At 59.8% G+C, this 15,447-nt stretch overlaps 3 protein-coding genes across 4 annotated transcripts; 1 reads left to right on the top strand and 2 right to left on the bottom strand.

Moving 5' to 3' along the window:
- Positions 1–5: 5 nt before the first annotated feature.
- APBA3 (amyloid beta precursor protein binding family A member 3) lies at positions 6–7,340 on the bottom strand. 2 transcript variants are annotated; one of them, XM_028126060.2, is made up of 11 exons: positions 7,208–7,340; positions 5,958–6,560; positions 5,830–5,869; positions 2,667–2,812; positions 2,432–2,518; positions 2,166–2,327; positions 1,558–1,737; positions 1,264–1,476; positions 552–671; positions 310–450; positions 6–220 (listed from the first exon to the last, which is right to left on the bottom strand). In XM_028126060.2, exons 2-11 carry the CDS (start codon positions 6,531–6,533, stop codon positions 149–151), a joined length of 1,737 nt encoding a protein of 578 aa, XP_027981861.1. In that variant the 5' UTR covers positions 6,534–6,560; positions 7,208–7,340; the 3' UTR covers positions 6–148. The 2 variants fall into 2 exon arrangements, 1 of the variants encoding a protein (XP_027981861.1); XR_003612687.1 differs by lacking the exons at positions 6–220; positions 310–450 and having other exon boundaries at positions 584–671; positions 748–1,476.
- Positions 7,341–8,305: 965 nt separating this feature from the next.
- On the top strand, positions 8,306–11,487 carry MRPL54 (mitochondrial ribosomal protein L54). The gene is made up of 3 exons (XM_028126064.1): positions 8,306–8,453; positions 9,110–9,275; positions 9,933–11,487. Exons 1-3 carry the CDS (start codon positions 8,336–8,338, stop codon positions 10,063–10,065), a joined length of 417 nt encoding a protein of 138 aa, XP_027981865.1. The 5' UTR covers positions 8,306–8,335; the 3' UTR covers positions 10,066–11,487.
- Positions 11,488–11,654: 167 nt separating this feature from the next.
- On the bottom strand, positions 11,655–13,598 carry RAX2 (retina and anterior neural fold homeobox 2). Its single transcript, XM_028126063.2, has 2 exons — positions 13,383–13,598; positions 11,655–12,683 (listed from the first exon to the last, which is right to left on the bottom strand). Exons 1-2 carry the CDS (start codon positions 13,596–13,598, stop codon positions 12,345–12,347), a joined length of 555 nt encoding a protein of 184 aa, XP_027981864.1. The 3' UTR covers positions 11,655–12,344.
- Positions 13,599–15,447: the final 1,849 nt, after the last annotated feature.

The raw sequence follows: 15,447 nt of genomic DNA, 5'->3' as shown, positions 1-15,447 counted from the left end.
AGATCTTGCCCATTTTTTTTAAGCATTTAATGTTTTACATCAGAAAATAACACGGCGCCCAGAAGCCTTGGAGGCCCCACAGACGGGCTCCCAGGGCTTCTGGGGCTAAGGCACAGCAGGGGGAGGGACGGGGGGCGCTGGTGGCTGGTCACAGGTACACGGGCTGCTCCTGGCCGGTGAGCAGGCGGTAGGTGGCGGCCGGCATCATTTTGATGTGGACCTGGGGGGCCAGAGAGAAGGCCAGCGGCTCAGGGGGGGCCTGCACTGGCCGGAGGGGCGCCCCCCTGGACCCGCCCGCTGCCCACACACCTCCGTGTGGGCCTCGGTGAGCAGCTCGATGATGCGGGCGTGCGGCGTGGCCACCACGCTGTGCCCGTTGATCTCGATGATGCGGTGCCCCACACGCACGCCCCCGCGCTCTGCGATTCCGCCCCGGAGGAGACTGCAGACCTGGAGGGGACAGGGAGGGGCCGCGGCCGCTCAGGCAGCCGCGCTCGGGGGCCACCAGCCCCCCCCCCCCCGCCTCCCCCGTCCTGGGGCTGGGGTCTCACGATGCCGTCCTCCACGCAGAAGCCCAGCTGTTCACGGGTGTGGGGCCGGCGGATGATGGCTGTGGTGACCGGCGGGCAGTGGATGATGCTGAGGGTCACCAAGGTCTGTGACCTCACCTCCTGTGTAGGACATGGGCTGTTGGCCTAGCAGGGCCTCTCGGTACACTGCAGCCCCCTGGGGCCTCAGTTTACCCACTCGTGAAATGGAGCTTCAGAGTCAAGGCTCTTGATTCTAGAAGACCCCTTGAGAAGCAGCTAAGAACACAGACTCAAGCTGGGCGGCCTCAGGTCGGAGCGGTGACCTCTCCCCTCCCTATCTGTGGCCTCAGTTTCCCTGTCGAGAGCACATTGCTAGCAGCGTCTGCCACGCTCAAACATAACATGCTGCGTGGACCGTGTCGGGCTTGCCCTTCTGACCTGGCCAGGTCCTTCCCCGCTGTGAGCCTCAGTTTCCCCAGCCGGCAACAAGGGTCAAGACTCAAGAACACACTGGCTGCCTCGGGGCAGAGAGGAAGGCTCCCGACGCTGCAGCTAGACCGCCTGGGTTCGAATCTTGCCTTCACCCCATCAAGGCCCCCCCCGGACCAGCAGCGTCCCCTCTCCAAGGCTCTGTCTCCTTGAGCAGACGGGGGCGGGTAGGACTTCATGCTCTACCTTGCCCCTTCTGGACCGCGCCAGGGAAGGGCCCCCGGCCACCCTGCAGGGGACTCACGCGGACGGCAGCCTGGCAGGCGGCCAGGGGCAGCCCCACCAGGCTGGTCCCATTGATGGCAGTGAGGCGGTCCCCGATGCTGAGGGCCCCCGAGCGCTCGGCGGGCCCCCCGTGCAGCAGGTTGGCGATGACAGCCGTGGGCAGCAGGGAGCCCCAGCCCGACTCCACCAGGGCCACGCCCAGGCCCTCGCCCCGGCGCTTCTCGATGCACACCTGGGAGGGGGACACGAGGTGGGAGGCATGAGGGCTGCTCTGTTGGGGGGCTGGCGGGGGCCCACCGGCCTGCTTGCTCACCTCCCTGCAGTTCTCGCTGTTGGAGAAATGGTCGAGGTCCCCATTGTGGAGGTGGCCGGGGCCCGCGGCGCCCTGGCTCTGCTGGGCACCCACCTGGTTGGGGTCGATGCCACTTTCCCGAAGGAACTGGCTGTAGGCCACGGTGAAGGCCTGGCCGATGGCCTGAGCGATGAGCTGGGCCTGCAGGCCGATGGGCAGCATCTCTCGGGGGGGTGTCCCACCCACCTCCTTCAGGTCCCCCAAACCCTCTGGCGTCCCCAGAGCCGAGCCCTCCCACCCCCACAGGGAGGCAGCATTCCCAAGAGACAGCACAATGCCCTGTGGCTTCGGGGACTGTGGAAACCAGCCCCTGTCTTGGGGAATTTATGGGGGGGCGAGGGGAGGGGAGGGAGACAGGCCCGGAGAGGGGAGGTTCAGGGGTCGGCTGCCAGTCTCCAAGGCTTACGGGAAGGACCAGGGGCTTCGGGGGTGGGGAGGGGGACAGCGGCCCGCGCCGAGGACCAATGGAAGGATGCTGCAGTGACAGTGTGGCCAGGCGGGCTCTGGCATAGGGTGGGGCCGGCCCGGGTCCCCCTCTCCCCCAGGACGCCCAGAGCAGGGCTGCTCACGTCCTCGGAGTGGAAGACGTGGCACAGTATCTTGTAGAGCCTATGGCTGTGGGCCTGGGATGCCGGCCGCCGGGCCAGCCGCCGCCGGGCCATGAGCACCAGCACACTGCCGATGTCAGCAATGTAGGAGATGGTCTGCAGGGCGTGGTCCATCATGGCCTCCTGGAGTGGCGGGGGGGGGGGGGGGGGGGGAGACCAAGCGTGGGCGGGCTGTGCGGGCGCTCGGCGGGGCCCCCACACCCCGGAGGCCGGGCCTGGCTCCGTACCTGGGAGTCGGCCGTCAGAACCTTGACCCTCTTGGTGGACACAAAGAGGTCCACTTCCGTCATGGGCTGGGTCTCCCCGTCAGGGGCCTGTGGGGGTGGGTGGGAGGTGGAGGCCCGCGAAGACCCAGCCTCTGCCGCGCTGGGCTCCAGGGGCCTTGGAGGACCTGGCCGGCAGCCCACCCGCCCACCCGCCCACTGGCCGCAGGGAACCCCAGCTGCGCAGCCCTGGCTTCACCTTGACACGGTCCATCGCCTCCCGGGCCTGGGCCATGCGTGTGCTGGGAGGTGGGTTCCGCTCGGACACCAGCTGGGTGGAGCCCAAGTATTTGGCCCCAAATATGACACCGTCTAGGAGGTCTTCATGGTCACAGGGACCAGGTACTAAAAGCAACAGTGGAGGAGGGTCAGCCCCGGTGAGCCCTGAGCCACGCACGTCCAACCCCACGGGCTCTGCCCTGGGTCTTGGCTCCCTCAGTGGTCCGGAAGCACAGTGTTCTACCCCATGGCTTAGCACTCTTGAGCCATACACATCCGCCCACTGTTCCAGAACCATCCCATTAGCAGGAACCACAGACATCCAGAGCCTCTTGTCGGTCTAGAGCCAGCTGGACTCTGTCCACGGCTCACGGACTCCAGGGCAGAGGACCCAGTTTCAGGAGCCCTCTGAGAGTCTAGAACCACAGCAGGATCCAAAAACCGCTCTAGCCCTCAGGCACCTCCACCTTGTGTTTCTAGAATTCTGTCATCAGGCTAGAACCAGGCAGTCCCTTTTCTAAAACCAGCAACATTACAAAACCAGTCACCTGTACTCAGTGGTTCTGGAATTCCCCGAATCAATCTGAAGCCATTTAGCTTTGCCCACTGTTCTAGATTTCTCCCTTGTCAGCCCAGGACCGGAGACAACTCTACTCCATAGTTGTAGAACTGCCCAGAGTAGGAAGAGACAACGTCCCACATGTCTAAAAACTCTCACACCGTCCAGAACCCCAAATGGCTTCCGTTTGTGGTTCTAGAGCTCCCTGACAGCTCTCAAACCATAGAATTCTGCAGGGGTTCTAGAAATCAGCACCCCTCCAGAACCACATTTTCCCACTCCGTGATTCTGTAACTTCTTAATCATGATGGCATTGGGTAGCTCTTCCTATGGTTCTAGAACATCCTCAAATAGTCGGGACAGCTCAGCTGTCCCCAGTGAGTCCAAGAATGATCTGAGTAGTCCAGAAATGAACAACTCTGCACATAGTTCTAGAATTCCACCAACCTAGCCCAGAACCACACAAAACTCTGCCGTCGAGCTCCGTAATTCCCTGAGCAATCTAGAACCAGCCAGTTCTCCCAGTTCTAGAATGTCTTAACAAGGAGTGGTTGCTTTTTTGGGTTAGAACTGCAGGTGCAGGCCCCAGCTCTGGATGACTCGAAGTGAATTTAAAGTACAGCCCGTTCTGCCCATTATCTTTCGTGATCTAAGATTCTGGAACAACAGAACTCCACTCTGGGGTTCTAGAACTGCACCATCCAATATGCTAGCAGCCAGGCACGTGTGGGGATTGGGCACCTGAAATGTGGCAACTGAAAATGCACACTGGATTTTAAAAAATTTAGTATAAAAAAAGGTAAAATAATTATAAGATATTAATTATACATGGAAACAACACCTTAAATAGATTGAGTTAATTAAAATGTTAATTACTTTTTCCTGTTTTTTTTTTAAGTTTTTGTTTTCTAAGTAATCTCTACACCCAAAATGGGGCTCGAAATCATGACCCCAAGATCAAGAGTCACACGTCCTCTGACCGAGCCAGTCAGGCGCCCCTATGTTTATTTTTTTAAAGCAGATAACTAGGAAATTAAAAGTTACACACAGGGGTGCCTGGCTGGTTCAGTTGTTTGAACATCTGACTCCTGATTTCGGCTCAGGTCATGATCTCAGGGTCATGGGATCGAGCCCTGTGTCAAGCTCTGCACTCAGCAGAGAGGCTGCTTAGGATTTTCTTTTTTTCTTTTTTAAGATTTTATTTGTGTATTTGAGAGAGAGAGTGAGCACAAGCAGGGGGAGCGACAGAGGGGGAGGGAGAAGCAGGGAGCCCAACGTGGGGCTCGATCCCAGGACCCTGAGATCATGACCTCAGCCAAGGGCAGATGCTTAACAGACTGAGCCACCCAGGTGCCCTGCTTGGGATTTTTCTCTCTCCCTCTCCCTCTGTCCCTCCCCCTGCTAGCATGCACACACTCTCTCTCTTTCAAAATAAATAAAATCTTTTTTAAAAAAAGTTACACATCACTCACATTATGATTCTATTGTATAGCACGACTCTAGAACTTTCTGATTACTCCGGAATCAGACAGCCCTGTCCACGGTGCTAGAACACCCCGAGCTAGAATGGTAGATATGCTCTATTCACCCCATGATTATGAAACCCCCCAGTCTAGACAGCTCTGTTCACCATTCTAGAACACTATCAGCCCAGGTTCTTTTAATCTAGAACCAAGGCCAAATTCTGGAACTCCCAAGGTGAGTCATGGCTCCACCCATGATTCCAGCACCTTCTTGGAACTGTAAGTCCAAACCAGCTTCGCCTTCCCACAACCATAAAACTTGCTCTTTGACTTACAGCCTCAGGTAGTTTGGGGGGTTAATCCTAGAACATTCTAGGTGCCCAGAACTGGTTCTTTCCATGCTTTCAGGGCAGAAATTGAGAAAAAAAATTTTTTTTTTTTAAAGCAGGCTCCACACCCAGCCTGGAGCCCAACGTGGGGCTTGAACTCACAGCCCCAAGATCAAGACCTGAGCTGAGCTCAAGAGTTGGACACTTAAGTGACTGAGCCATCCAGGCATCCCAAGATTGACAAACTTTTTATGCAGGGGCCCAACAGTAAATACGTTTGTCTTTGTGGGCCAGATGGTCTGCACTGCAACTATTCAACCTGGCCGTTGTAACATGAAAACCACAGTAGACAATACGTAAATGAATGGGCATGACGGTGTCTCAATAAAACTTTATTTGTGGACACTGAAATTTGAGTTGCACATTATTTTCATGCATCAAGAAATACTATTCTGTTTTTTTCCAACCACGTAAAAACATAAAACCCACTGGTAGCTCACAAGACATGCCAGAACAGGCGGGTTGGATTTGATCGCAGATGGTAATTTGCCAAGCCCTGCTCTAGAACCATGCTACAAATGCCACACATGCCCTTCCATCCCCTATTCATTCTAGAACATTCTCACCACTCTCTCCCCACTCCCAGACCATCTGGAATCTACTCAACCAACCTCCAAGCCTCTCTAGAAACAACTCCTTCCTGGCAAACTTTGTACCATTTTGGGAGGAGCCTGATTGGGGCGATTCTGAAATTGCTAAGTCCCTGGGGGCCAGGGTGGGCAGGACACTCACCCTCCTGGAGGGCAGGGTATGTCACCAGGGTCTTGGGGTTCTGGAAGAAGACAGAAGAGGGGCAGGACTGAGTCCCCTGGCTTGGTTTCTGGCAGCAGAGGCGGCCTGGGGGGCGGGACAGGCTCTACCTGGGTATCGGCAGGTGGTTCTTCAGGAGCAACCAGAGGTACCGTCTCCAGCCACGGTTCCGGGGAGCTGCTTGAGCTCCTGCTGCCGCCATGCTCGGCAGAAGCTCCCTCCACCCATTCCGGGGCACTGGTATCTCCGTCTGGGTCCTCAGGGGGCTGCAGCGGGCGAGGGGCAGGGTCCGGAGGCTCCTTGGGACAAGACTGGGAAGGAGGGCATTCCTGGCAGTGCAAAAGGCTCAGCAGGTCGTCTCGGCCGGCCTCGGCAGACAAGAGCCCATGGGCATCAGCAACGTCCTGGGAGGCCAGGCCGTGGCCCGTGGCCACGTGCAAGGGGCAGGGAGGTCCATCCGGGGACAAGCCCACCAGATCACCAGGCAGAGCCTCAAACTGTTGCACCAGGTCCTCAATACTTGGCCCATCGAGTTCCATCTGACTCAGGCTGCCGGAGCGTCCCGGCACCCGGTCCCACTGGCAGTTGGGGGTGAGGTCCTGGGAGGGTGAAATTGTGTCCCTGGGCTCCTCCAAGTCCATTGCTGGAGGGCCTGAGGGAGATTGGGAAGTTGTCAGGAATTCCATGCCTGGACCCCAGGCTCAGGCCAACATCTGAAAGAGAGATTCAAAGATAAGATTTCCTGAGTGCCAACGTGGTGCCAAGCTCTAGGTGGGCGCCGTTCATGTAGAACACAGAATTTAATCCTCACCATACCCTGCAAGGAAGGGTCTGCTATGATCTCCAATTGATAGAAGAGGAAATCCAGATGCAGAACAGGCAGTTGTAAGACAGTGGCTTCATAGGCTCCGAACCTCGGAGTACTCCCCTGTTACCTGTCAGCCCAGGCCTCTCCCCACCCGGGGACCCTGCTCCTCCAGACTTGGTTCTTCCAGGTCTCCTCCCACCGCGACGTGTAACCCAGGCTGGAGACACTGCCTGACTATACAGACCCGGTAGGTGCAGGTCCCCGAGACCTCGGACTCAGGACCTCAGCCTAGGACTAGATCCAGGACCCCAGACTTAATACTAGAGATCCAAGACGCCAGAAAGCAGAGCCTACTCTCAAAACTTCCAACGCCACGCTCAAGATCAACCCCGGACTCTGACCCGGACCTCAGAACCCAGCCTGAAGACGTAACTTCACCTAAAGCTACGAGTTAAGACCCCGGTCCTCTCACAGACCCCAGCCTCAAGACTTCAGACCCCCTTCTTCAGCCGCCAGCCCCAGACCCCGCTCTGCCCCCGCCGGGACACTCACTTTCCAAACCGAGGTGGCCTCAGACCGCGAGACCCCCCCAGAACCCCACGCCCCCAGCCGGACAGTCCTCCACTGGCCGCGGATCGCCGATTCCCGGCAGCGGCGCCGGCAGGTCTGTCCGCGCAGCGCTCGGACCCACTGGGCTTGCGCACGTTTGCGGGACCTGCTGGGAAATGTAGTTCTCCCCGCTAGCCTCGCCGCGCTGGAGCGCTAGGTGCCGGAATCAAGGGTTCGAATCCCGGGCCGCAGTTTACACAGAGTGGGAGTCCCGGCTGGCCTCTGGACCTGTTTCCTCAATTACAAATTGGGGTTAGTGATCACGGCCTGCCATCTACGGCTGTGGGCATGATTCCAATGGATGGCAGATGGATGGGAAGAAATGGGACTGGGAATATTAAAGTGAGTCAACTCGAGAGACACCGGAAGCAGCGCAGGGACCCTATTGTAGACGGACTTCCGGTTTCGCTCACAGTAAGGGGGCGGAATGGCAAGTCCTGGCCTAACTTTTCATCCCTGAGCTTCGCTTCCGCAATTAAACTGGGGATAATAATAGTACCTACCTCCTACTTGTGAGGACTAAATGAGATCGAGCCGGCTACGGATTTAGCAAAAGGGCTGGGATATAATGAGTCTATTAGGTATCACCTAATTACTTTCAGGCTTTCGTTAATTGCTCATTGAATAGAATCAGGAATGCATAGGGCGTGGTCTTAAAATAAGTGCTAACTGAAGAAGGGCAATAAGTAAATGAAATATCTTTAAAGTCCCCTCTTAACAGTAACAGGATATCTATAAAATTTTGAAGGTGGGCGCCTGGGTGGCTCAGTCGGTTAAGCGATTGCCCTCGGCTCCGGTCATGGTCCTGGAGTCCTGGGGTCGAGTCCCGCGTCGGGCTCCCTGCTCAGCGGGGAGTCTGCTTCTCCCTCTGACCCTCCCCCCTCTCTTGTTCTCTCTCTCAAATAAATAAATAAAAATCTTAAAAAAGAAAAAAGTTTTTAAGAAGATACCCGGAACGCCTAAGAGTGGAATACATTTCCCAGAAATCTCTAGGAGCCTACAACTCCCAAGCACCCCCTTGGCCGCTGTCGTCTCCCGGAAAAGGGCACGTGCCGGCAGTCCGCGTACGTCATGGCGGCCAGACGTCTCTTTGGGACTACGTGGGCCTGGAACGGCTGGCGGGCCCGGGAGCTCCCGGTCCCTGCCGAGCCTGGAAGACTCCTGGTGCGGGGTTATGCCAAGAGACCGGGTGAGCTGGGTTAGGAGGGACCCAGAGGGGAGAGGTTTGGGACATTGGGGAGTTAGTAGTGCGCAGGCGCTGGCTTGGGGAGGCGCTTCCTAGAATCAGTGCGCAAGCGCAAAGAGGCAGGCGCTGAGCGATACGCGCAGGCGCAGTTTGAGGTACCTGGGCTGTGATTGGACTCAGTGCCCCAGGTGCGGGGTGTCTTTCTTGCCGGGGGGGGGTTTGTCCTGAACTTGGGTCCCAGTCCTGCCTGTGCCTTTAAAGGCACTGTGTGATTTTGAGCAAGTCGCCACCGGAACTTTGAGGACGCAGTGGGGCCCATCTGAGTATTAGCCACTGAAGCAAAGGCAAAATCACCCGGGTATAGCCTGGCCTGACCTCCTTTGTTGGAAGGAGGGAATTGACAAAATGTTGGGCCTTCGAGACGCATACCAGCTCTTTTTCCGTGAGATAAACAGAATTGGAAAGCAGTGGCCTGGTCACTGTAAGCGTCAGTGTTTAATGCAGAATCCACGTCCCACTTAAAATCGTCTTGGGTGCAGCACACTGTCTAGTCAGGGGCCCCGGGGGGGGGGGGGGCGCGACCAGGAGAAAGGGGTCAGAAGGGAAGGCCAGCCTCCCCAGGACGCAGCTGGCAGAAATGACTCTCTCCCACCCCCCAGTGATGAAGGGGGGCAAAGGCGGCAAAGGTGGAGTGGCCAGTGAGGCCCTGAAGGACCCAGACGTGTGCACGGACCCCGTCCGACTCACCACACATGCCATGGGCGTCAACATCTACAAGGAGGGCCAGGACGTGGTCCTGAAGCCAGACGCGGAGTACCCCGAGTGGTGAGTGAGCCAGGCTGGAGAGCCCCGAGAGCGCGTGCCAGGGCAAGGTCTCAGATCTGAGGTTTCCGTAGGGCCTCCCTGGGGAGGGGAGGCACGTGACGCAAGATCTGAGTGGGTGGAAGGAGCTTTAAAGGTAGAGGGAAGAGTCTGTGCAAAGGCCCCGGGGCAGGACTTTACCTGGTTTGTTAGCAGAACAGCAGGAAGTGAAGGTGGAGAGCAGAGGGAGATGGGGCAGGGAGGTGACGGATCTCGGCCTTTGCAGGGCCAGGGGGGATACAGGGAAGATTTTGCTCTTGGCCCCAGGACCAGTAGCAGGACATTGAAGCCATTGACCTGCGCTGATCCTTAAGGCTTAGGAAAGCTTCCGAAAGGTTGAATGGGTGGGTGGGGAGGTGTTCCCGGCAGATGGCACAGACAGTGGCCAGGAGGCAGCACAAGACTTGGTGTGTGCCCACCTCCAGTTCCAGCACCACTGGGATGGGGCAGCTTTTCCACAGCCAGGAACCCAGCTCGGGGTGGGAGGGTGGGCCCCGGGATCATGCCGCCACCAGGTGGCTGGGGGGGCCCAGCCTGCTGCTGCCTCTGCCCACGGTTCCTGGGGTGGGGGACCTCTGGGGGTCTGCCCTGCCTCCCTGACTCCTGCCCACGCCACGGCAGGCTGTTCCAGATGAACGTGGGCCCCCCCAAGAAGCTAGAAGAGCTGGACCCCGAGACCCGGGAGTACTGGCGGCTGCTGCGAAAACACAACATCTGGCGTCACAACCGTCTGAGCAAGAACCAGAAGTTCTAGCGGGGAGGGGCCGGCCGCCTGGAGCCACCAGGGACCTCACCAGGCCCCGAAGGAGGACCCCCGCGGCACAGCACATCTTCTCCACCCAGCCCCCATGGAAGACTTTATTTTCCTGGAGAAAACAGGGTTTTCTGAGAACAGAGGAGACCCCTGACCTGGTGCCTGTTTGGTCCCCATGGCGAGGCTGGGTCAGGGCCCTGGGGGACCGTCCCTGGCAGGCCCTGGCTGCTGTCTGGGGCTGGCAGGCAGGCAGGGGGCTGCCTCAGGCCCATGGCTCCAGGGGGAGGTTTTTCTAGACACGCCATCTCAGTCACAAGGGGCTCAAACCCGTTCCGAACTACCCGAACACGAGAGAGAGACGGAAGCGTCCAGGGCGGGCTCTGCCTTCACGCGCGCTGGGCTCGGGCTTTGGTATCCAGGTGATGGCTCTCTCTGGCTCTGGGTCCTCGTAGCTCCGGTGGGTAGTTCTCCTGGAAAGGGGTGGCCCCAGGACTCCTGGCTGACGCCCCCTACCCAGTTTAGCAAGCCCAGCCAGAGGGAAGGGACTTCCTTTTCCTTCCTGCCAAGGTCATGTGTTCTCTGCATTGGCCAGTTGGGCCCCGGGACCTAGGCCTATCCACCGTCCTCCTGTCACCCCTCTAGTGCCCAGGGCTCAACCGCCCCCCTGCCCACCCCAGCAGGAAATGCATCCGGGAGTCTTGCATTTGGCACCAGGAACCTGACCCACAGCCTGAGTGAGAATCAGCTCCTAGCAGCCCTAGCTTCTGCCCTGCCTGGCTAGGGGAAGGGTCCCGGGGCCCTGGGGTGAGGCCTGAGAGGGTATGCGGTTGCAGGGGGGGGAGCGGCGGGATGCGGGCACCACCTGGGGGGCTGGACCGGGGGCCCTCCAGGCTCCTCTGTGCTGTCTGGTCTGGCGGCGTGGGCGGGGCTGGGGACTAATTCTGCCCCGTCCCAGGGAACCGAGAGCCCTCATCCTCTTAGGAGGACTCTGCCAAGCGGATTACCTGCCCTCCCTGGTGGCCCGCCCAGAGCAGGTCCCAACCCTCCCGTGGATCCCCGTGGCTCTCAGGGTAGACACAGAGTTGTCATGGCCACAAGGCCTGGCCAGACCTGCCTCCTGTCACCTCCCTGTTGGCACCTCGCTCACTCCACTTCAGCCCCAGGGGCCACCCGGTGGTTCCTCCCACACACCAGGCTGGTCCCTGCCTCAGGGCCTTTGAACATGCCATTCCCTCTGCATGGGTGGCTCTTCCCCAAGGTGTTCCCATGGCTCACTCTTTTACCTCCTCCAGTTCTCTGATGTCACCTCCAAGAGGCCCCTGAGCACCCTGTTGCACTGTAATCCTGCCACACACTCAGGATTGCTTCTTGGGGTTTTATTTTCTCTCAGCACTTAAAACCAGCTGGTGTTTTGTGTACGTATGTATTTATTTAACTGTGCTTCTTGTCTTCCTCCCACTGGAGTGGCGGCTCCATCAGGGCAGGGATTTTTGTCTGTTCACCATCACATCCGCATTACATGATGGATGGATGGATGATGGGTGGGTGGGTAGATGGATGGTGCGTGGGTGGGCGGGCAGGCGATTGCCCCAGCTGCCACAAGGTAAAGAAAACACGGCCTTGGGACTCACGTATGAGATGCCAAGTGAACCGAGAAGAGCAGACCAGCTTGAACCCCAGTGGTGTGCACCGGTGTGAGGAGCCAGAAGTGAGCCTATGGTCACCTCATGGACAGAGCTCAAAGGCAGGGTGCTGGTCACTTGCAACTTCTGCCCTTGAGCCCCTCCCCTCCTGTCCTGACCCAGGCTGCCCTGTCCTACGGGGAGGTCCCCTGTCGTGCTGACACTGGGCCCGCCCCAAGCCTGGTCACACCCTGTTCCTTGCCCTTGATGGCCTCCTCGTCCTTGAGTCCAGCTGAGTTCTGGGAAGGGTGGTCATCAAGGGGTAAAGCGATTGGGCCCAGGACAGGCACACAGGAGCGCGCAGTGAAAGGGAATTTCTCCGAGAGCTGGGGCTCGGCTGTGAAGGACGAGGTGCAGGCGGGGCACCTGGGCGCCGTCAGAGTGGCTTGTGATGGCAGCCTTACTGTTCCAGAGCCTCCCCATCCACCGCACGCCCGTCTGGCAGATGGGGCGGGGGGGGGCGAGGCCCCAGGCCAGGCCACCTCCTTCCTGAGACAGTGCCGGTCTCCTTGCAGGGCAGGCTGAGGAGGTGGTGGAGGGGACCGACGTGGGTGGCCACGGACAGGCCGAGATGAGAGGGCTAGCTGGCCTCCAGACTCAGGCCGGTGGCCAGGCCCTGTCCAGAGCCTGCGCGTGCTCCTTGGCCAGCAGCCGCAGGGATGCCTCCTCCAGGGTGAAGCCCTCCGTGAAGGCCGGACCAAAGGCATGGGGCCCGAAGGATGCCTGCAGCCCGGGCCCCGGCCCCAGGAGGCGCGGGAGGCCTGGCACGGCCGGGGGCCCGGGGCCCAGCCAGGGCTCCAGGGGCAGTGGCATGGCTGGCGGGCGGGCAAACGGCAGTGCCGGGGCCTCGGGGAGCCTTGGGGCTGCCCCAGCCCCGGAGCCTGACTCCAGACGCTCCTGGCGGCGCCACTTGGCCCGGCGGTTCTGGAACCACACCTGGAGGTAGTGAGAGGGGTGCTCCTGGTTCAGGGTCCGTGGGGAGGAGCCAGCCCACTCTTCCCCACCCCACTGCGTCCTTTGGGGCTCCCAGCTTTGCAGGGTTCTGCCTGCTGTCCGGCCTGACTCCCTCCTGCTGCAGGGCCAACGTCGTGTTATCTGCCTCGAGCGAAGGATTCCTCTCCGGGCCCCCATCAGGTCAGCCCCAAGTCTCCTGAAGCTAAGCTCTCCTCACCACTCCGCCCAGCCCCTCAGGCTCCGCGGCCTGTCTTGGCCCTGGGCACCGGGTCCGAGCCACTCGGAGATCTTTCTCAGCCATGCTCTGCCTCCCCGTCCACCCGCTTTGCACCGGCTGGAAACGCCTCCAGTGTAACCCCTCCACTGCTCAGCGCACACTCCTGGATGCTTAGAGATCACCTGGCTTCTTTCTTTCTCTTTCTTTCTCTCTCTTTTTAAGACTTTAAGTAATCTCTACACCCAACATGGGGCTCGAACTGACAACCTTGAGGTCAAGAGTCGCACGCTCTACCAGCTGAGCCAGCCGGACGCCCCCACCCTTTCTGCTTTCTAACTGGAAAACTTTTACTCAACCGCCAAGGTCCCAGTCCCACACCCCCTCCTCTGGGAAGCCTTCCCAGCTTGGAGACCTGCTGCCTACACACCGGGAGGGTCCCTCCCTGGGCTGTGGGGTGCCCTCACCTGCACGCGCACCTCAGGCAGGTGCACCTTGGCCGCCAGCTCCTCGCGGCTGTAAACGTCCGGGTAGTGGGAGGCCTCAAACGCCCTCTCCAGCTGGTGCAGCTGGTACGTGGTGAAGGTCGTGCGGTTCCTCCGGTGCTTCTTCTTGGGGGCTTCCTCGCCCGGGCCCGGCCCCCCACCCTCTGCTGCCGGCCCCTCGCCGGGGCTCAGGAACATGGCTTCTCCGCACCCCCACCTGGCCGGGCGGCAGCAGGACGGGAGGCCGTGAGACGGCAGCAGGGACGGCCAGCTGGGGAGGGCAGGGGAGCCCCCAGCCCCTGCCGGGCCTGGGCTGAGATGCGCCGGGGAGCTGCGCTGGGGCCTGCATTCACTCGGCCTCCCTGCCTCCCGGTCCACCGAGGGATGCTCGCGCTCTCCGTGCGTCTCCTCTTCTCCCTGTGTGTCTGTCCCTCCACCTCTATGCCCACTCTCCCGCTCGAGCTCTCCCTGACGGCCTCCATCGGCCTGCAGCTCAGCTTTGGTCTGTCCGTCCATCTCTTTGTGTGCCCGGGACCCCCAGGAAGGCAGGAGGCTGGGACACTGCCCCCATAGTCCTGCCCCCCATCCTGGGGGGCTCTCTGCACCCCCAACTCCCACCAGGGCCCACCTGTGCCCACCTGCCCAGTACTCACCGCCCCCAGCAGCCCCTCGACAGCCCCAGTATCCACGCAGCTCTGGCCCCAGCGGGCCTAGCACCCCGTCTGCCGCTGGCCTGGCCCTGCCAGAACCAAGCGGGGAGCGGGTTGGGGTCTGGCGAGGTGAAGATTAGAGCGAGGTGATTACTTGAGGCGGCCCCTCCCGCCCGGGCGCTGGCTGCAGAGGGCGGGCATGGGGGAGGACGGCTGGGGCTCCGGAGGGGTGTGACCGTCGGCCTGGGTCCACCTCCCCTCGCAATAGGACACCAACAAGGGCCTCCCCCTCTCTGGGCCTCAGTTTCCCTAGCTGTAGAAGGGTGACGCCAGGACCTACCTGATGGGGCTCTCATGGGGCAAGGAGGAGATGAAAGTAGAGCATTGCACAGCGACTGGCATACAGTAGGTGCTCAGTGAATGTCCACTGCTACTGTTTTTATCAGCTGGGGCTAGAAAAAGTTCCTCGTAGACACACAGGTGGTGACAGGGGTGGGGGAAGCCGAGGTCCTGACAGGTGAAGGCAGTTCCAGTCGCCTCCCCCAGACACTGAGCTGACCGGGGAGTAGGGGGCCTTTTCGCTGGGTTTTGAGGAATGGATAGAAGTTCACTCTTCATTCATTCAATGAACGTTATTGAGCACTTGCTGTATACCAGGTACTGTTCACAGAGGTGAACAAAACAGACACAAATCTTGGAGCTGACATGCTAGGAGGGGAGATAGACAATCAGCAGATAAGACATAGAGGGTGTCGGGTGGTCATAAGGCTAATGAGAAAACTCAAGCGGGGGGGGGTGGGGAAGAGGGTGGGTTGCTCTTCTAGAGAAAGTTCTCAGAATGGGGGATGGAGGGCAAGGTTAAGACCCTGGACACAGCCATGTATGAAGGGGAGGGTGCTCGGGAATCGCGGGAGGTTGTGGAGCAGGGGCGGGGACGTAGTCAGATGGCATTTTGGAGGAATATCTCCTGTGGGCAAGATGGGAGGCCGGGAGGAGGCTAGAGCCCTGATCAGGGCCAGGGCTGTGGGATGGACATGGGGGGAGCGGGGGACAGAGGAACAATCCTCGGGGAGGAAGTCTGGGGGAAGAGGGAGGAACCGGCCATACCCAGGCCCCCGTTTTGGGGACAGGTCGATGACAAGATTGTCCCAGAGGCAGTGGCCCGAGAGCCAGAGCAGGTTCCAGAGGAAGCCCCTGAGGCGGTTTGCCCACCCCCGCCCCCACCCAAAGAGCCCGGGGCCCAAGAGGAGGGGAGTCTGGGGGTGGGGGGGGGCAAGGGGAGGCCAAGAAAATGTCTGATGGATTTAGTGACACAGAGGACAGGAGGGAGGTCCAGGCCTGTGTATGGACCGGGGAGCAGGTGGGAGGCACCTGCCGGAATGTTGGCTTTGTAGGGA

The sequence above is a fragment of the Eumetopias jubatus genome, unplaced genomic scaffold (genome assembly GCF_037043125.1).
Source record: "Eumetopias jubatus isolate StellerSeaLion01/CBP00866 unplaced genomic scaffold, mEumJub1_p1.0 scaffold_1, whole genome shotgun sequence".
In the NCBI taxonomy this organism is placed as follows: domain Eukaryota; kingdom Metazoa; phylum Chordata; class Mammalia; order Carnivora; family Otariidae; genus Eumetopias; species Eumetopias jubatus.
The sequence above is the reverse complement of the archived record's forward strand: the minus strand, read 5'-3'. Positions and strand labels throughout refer to the sequence as shown.